At 36.9% G+C, this 4,321-nt stretch overlaps 1 protein-coding gene across 1 annotated transcript; it reads left to right on the top strand.

Annotated features, from left to right (window-relative positions):
• On the top strand, positions 1-1,397 carry LOC133737165 (F-box protein At4g09920-like). The gene is made up of 2 exons (XM_062164775.1): positions 1-1,080; positions 1,227-1,397. The coding sequence occupies exons 1-2, from the start codon at positions 1-3 to the stop codon at positions 1,395-1,397; spliced, it is 1,251 nt and encodes a 416-aa protein (XP_062020759.1).
• The last annotated feature ends 2,924 nt before the right edge of the window (positions 1,398-4,321 follow it).

The raw sequence follows: 4,321 nt of genomic DNA, 5'->3' as shown, positions 1-4,321 counted from the left end.
ATGGCTGTGGACACAGTATTAAGCCGGCCTCAGTTACCTGACCACATTATCCACCAAATCATCCAACTCCTTCCTACCAAATCTGCTGTCCGCATGAGCTCTCTTTCCAAGCAATTTGAAGCTGCATGGTACACCCAACCTGTACTAGACTTCGATGAGGGCAAGCCACGCGATGATACAACTGACAGCAACCTTCAGCACATAAAGTTCATCAACATCTTGGATAGGTACTTGGACTACTTCCGTAATGATGAGAAAATCAAGCAGCAACTCTTAGATAAATTCAGGCTTCGCATCACTACTAACTTCTCAGTTAGTGAGTCTACTATGGTAGATGAGTTATTGAGTCTTGCAGTTCGAAGAAGCGTCAAAGAGTTGGACATTAGCATTGGAGGTAAACATGCAGCCTTATACTGTTTAACCCCGAAAAAGCCCCTAAATTTGGCGAAGTCTATAACTACCTTGAGTTTGGAGCATGTGACAATTAATGAAGATGAATCTAATCCTCATCTAAGCTTCCCGTCCTTGAAAACAATGTCGTTAAAAACTCTGCGATTCAGTCACTCCTTGATATCTAGGTGCCCTTCCCTCGAGACTTTGTCAGTATCAACCAGTTCTATGTGTGATGGCTCGTCAACATTCGTAGTTTCAAATTCCAATCTCAAATCCTTGGACATCACAAACTGCGATTTTTTTCAATTAGAAGTGAGAACTACGAATCTAGAATCTTTTACCTTTGTTTCGGAGGATTACATTAGGCTCATCAGTTTGTCCAAGTGCAGAAACTTGAAATCTTTAAACATCCTCGCACAAAAACTGCACTACCTTTATATATCTGGATGCGGACATTCTGTGAAGGCCACAATCGATAGTTCCAGTCTAGAGTATGTTCAGTTTACTGGTTTTTTGAAGTACAAGCTTTCCATAAAAGCTCTAAATTTGTCAAGGGCAAGAATTACTCTTTGTCACGAAGAGCAGAGCTTCAACGAGCCATGGGAACATTTTTCTTCACTGAGAGATTTTCTTGAAAGTTTTGCTTCCTGCTACCAAGAAATAATCCTACGTGTTGATCATGCTGAGGTGAGTTTAAATCATATGCATGGTTTTTTTTTTTCTTTGGCAAGGAATATATGCTTGATACATATTAATCGCTTTTCCAACTTATTAGATTTTATCTATATTTGTTAAACATTCATTTGATTTCCCTTTTTTCAACTTTTTTGCAGATGGCGCAGGCTCTCATCTTTCCAGAAAATTTCAGGAAGACCGTCTCTCCACCATTGCCTATTCTTAAGCATTTTCGGGTTCGCATCACTTCTCCGATGTTGGCGCGAAATTCTGACTTGATGGACTCATTGACTTGGATAGCACCTTCTGCAGAGATTCAAAGAATATAAAACCGCGGAATTAAGAGATTTGGAATCTGTTGAATCAGTGTTAGCTAATCCAGTGTACAAATTTACTTCGATCAGTTAACTTTGATTATCGTTCAATTATCTTCATTTTTTTTTTTTTGAAAGGCAATTATCTTCATTTAACTTCAGTTATAAGTTGGTTACTTTGTAATTAGAGCAGTCTCTAACATTAGTATTATATAAATATATGTTTAAGTTATAATTCCAACATTATAATATATATATATATATATATATATATATATATATATATATATATATATATATATATATATATGTACATATCCTATCCAGAGTGAGGCCTCACTCTGAAATTAATGTGTGAGGTTGGAGTTTAGAATCACTTTTCGGTCTCATATCCACATCTCGACCGTTCAGTTTTTAGGTACTAATGTACAGACTATCTCTGCAAAATTTCAGCCAAATTGATGGTCGTTAAGGCATTGATAACTGCCTTAAAGCTAGTACGGTTTAGGGTGGACAGATTCAGTTCGTCTATTGGTTTAAGTGAGTTAGATACCTTAAAGATCATCAATTTGGCTGAAACTTTGCAAAGATGATCTGTACATTAGTACCTAAAAACTGAACGGTCGAGATGTGGATATGAGACCGAAAAGTGACCCTAAACTCCAACCTCACACATTAATTTCAGAGTGAGGCCTCACTTTGGATAAGATCTGTATATATTTATGTGTGTGTGTGTTTCAGTTTTGAAAATACTAGGAAGAACGTGAATCTGGGTGACGGGGATTGATAGGCACGTTTCAATCCTTACTGGGCAGAAATAAAAAATTCAAACAGAACACAGGATTTTGGTTACACAGTGAAAACCTCAACTTCTGAGATTAAAAACACTACGGGGCTCTTACTCTTGAGAACCCAAATATAATCAATCCAATAATAGTGAAGGATATGGTTCAGTTTTGAAAATACTAGGAAGAACGTGAATCTGGGTGACGGAGATTGATAGGCAGGTTTCAATCCTTACTGTGCAGAAATAATAATTTCAAACAGAACACAGGATTTTGGTTACACAGTGAAAACCTCAACTTCTGAGATTAAAAACACTGCGGGGCTCTTACTCTTGAGAACCCAAATATAATCAATCCAATAATAGTGAAGGATATAGTTCTTTACAAACACATATAGCTCTCTACGCGGCTACAATCTCTAGACTCACTAAAGAGATGCTTGTCTTGAATCTTGACCTTCTTCTTCACTTAAACGATCTGAAAATATCGCTCCTCTTGCAACACCAATCTTCTCTACTGATCTCGAGAGAATCAATGCATGTATATGAATGTTGAATGAGACACTTTTACATGGAACAAGTGTTTCAAAGTACCTATGCAACTTTTTCTAAGCAAACAAGAAGAACATGAATTCTTGCGTCTAATTCCCACCAACATGAACGCTCTTTTCTTCTGAATATATTGAGGAGAAAACAGATCCTCAATTGTCAAGATTTACCCTAATAGGAAAGGTCTTTCAATAAAAAGATATCCAATTAAAATACCCAAATCCTAAAATGATTAGGACTTTAATAGCACGATTTTTACAGTTAGAAAATATCTTTATAATACAACACGTAGGGTATTATAAACTCCCAAAAACGTAGGGTTGACTAGGACTGACTCGGGGATTGCAACACATGTTGCAATCCCATGCTTATGCATGAGATGCAATTACCTGAAATTCTTCGAGATCAATTTTGATGAACTTTGTAGGCTTCTTCAGTGCTTTGTATAGGGATGCCAACCATCAAGTGTAAACCTTCTACCTCCTCAAAAAAAAAAAAAAAGTGTAAAACTTATACCTACAATCTCCCCCTTTGGCATTCCTATACAAAACATCCTATTTATGCACACTCCCCTCAACAAGTACTTGAATATCATCACATTCCACCAGCAATATGCCTTTCCTGAAACACTTATCAACACACCTTGTAGAAAGCAAGTTAAAGATAAGGCATAGGAGTGTCAACACAATTTCAAGATCAATATCAAAATATTTAAACAAGCAAAACACAAGTTGATCAAATTCACCAATATCTTCCCCTTTTTGTCTAGGAATGACAAAGGCAACTTATGTAGCGGAAGCTATGTAGAATCAATCAGTTGGAAATAGTCCAAGTATCAATACTCCCCCTAAGTGTGATCATGTTATGAAAGATGCAAGAATGAAATGCAAACACACAATGAGTGAGTTTGTATCCTTGTACAAATGACAGAGACAAAAGCATAGCTTTTAGACAAGAGTGTTAGCACCAATCCTCAAACATGAAAGCAATAAGATAAGGTCACATGAGTGAAGAGTTTTTGATAACAACAAAGTAAGCAAGAAGATGATCGAGTATTCTGTACATTTTTGCTTAACTACTACTTTTAAGTTAGACTCCAACAACAGGATTTAATAAAATTAAATATAAATAAAAACCTGTTTTAAAGGAAAAGGCAAAAGAGAAAATGCTGCAGAAAGCCTAAATGGTTTTTTTTTCATTACCTTCTTTATAAAACCACATATCTACCACGTGCAGGAGAGTCTCTAGAATTACATCTAGCCAATCCAAGCCTCAATTTTTCCAAGAACTCCTTCTCTTTCTCGTTGTTACGGATCTCCAAATACCTTTTTATGATGTTGATGAACTTTTTGTACGTGTTTAAGTATCTCAACCTTTTCATCGCGTGGCAGCTTACCTTCATCAAAATCTAATGCAGGGAGGGAAAGCCACACGGCTTGCCATTGCTTTGAGAGAGAGCTCCTGAGAACGGCAGATTTTGTGGGACGGAGTTGGGAGGATTTGGTAGATAATGTCGTCCACAGACCTTCCATCGTTTGGCCTTGGATTCTGAGGTTTTTAGTTGAATTTGGGTCCTCTGGGAACTTGCAAGATGTTTTTGTTTTGG

This window comes from Rosa rugosa, chromosome 3, assembly GCF_958449725.1.
Source record: "Rosa rugosa chromosome 3, drRosRugo1.1, whole genome shotgun sequence".
Taxonomy (NCBI): Eukaryota; Viridiplantae; Streptophyta; class Magnoliopsida; order Rosales; family Rosaceae; genus Rosa; species Rosa rugosa.
This window is presented reverse-complemented; position numbering and strand designations above follow the sequence as displayed.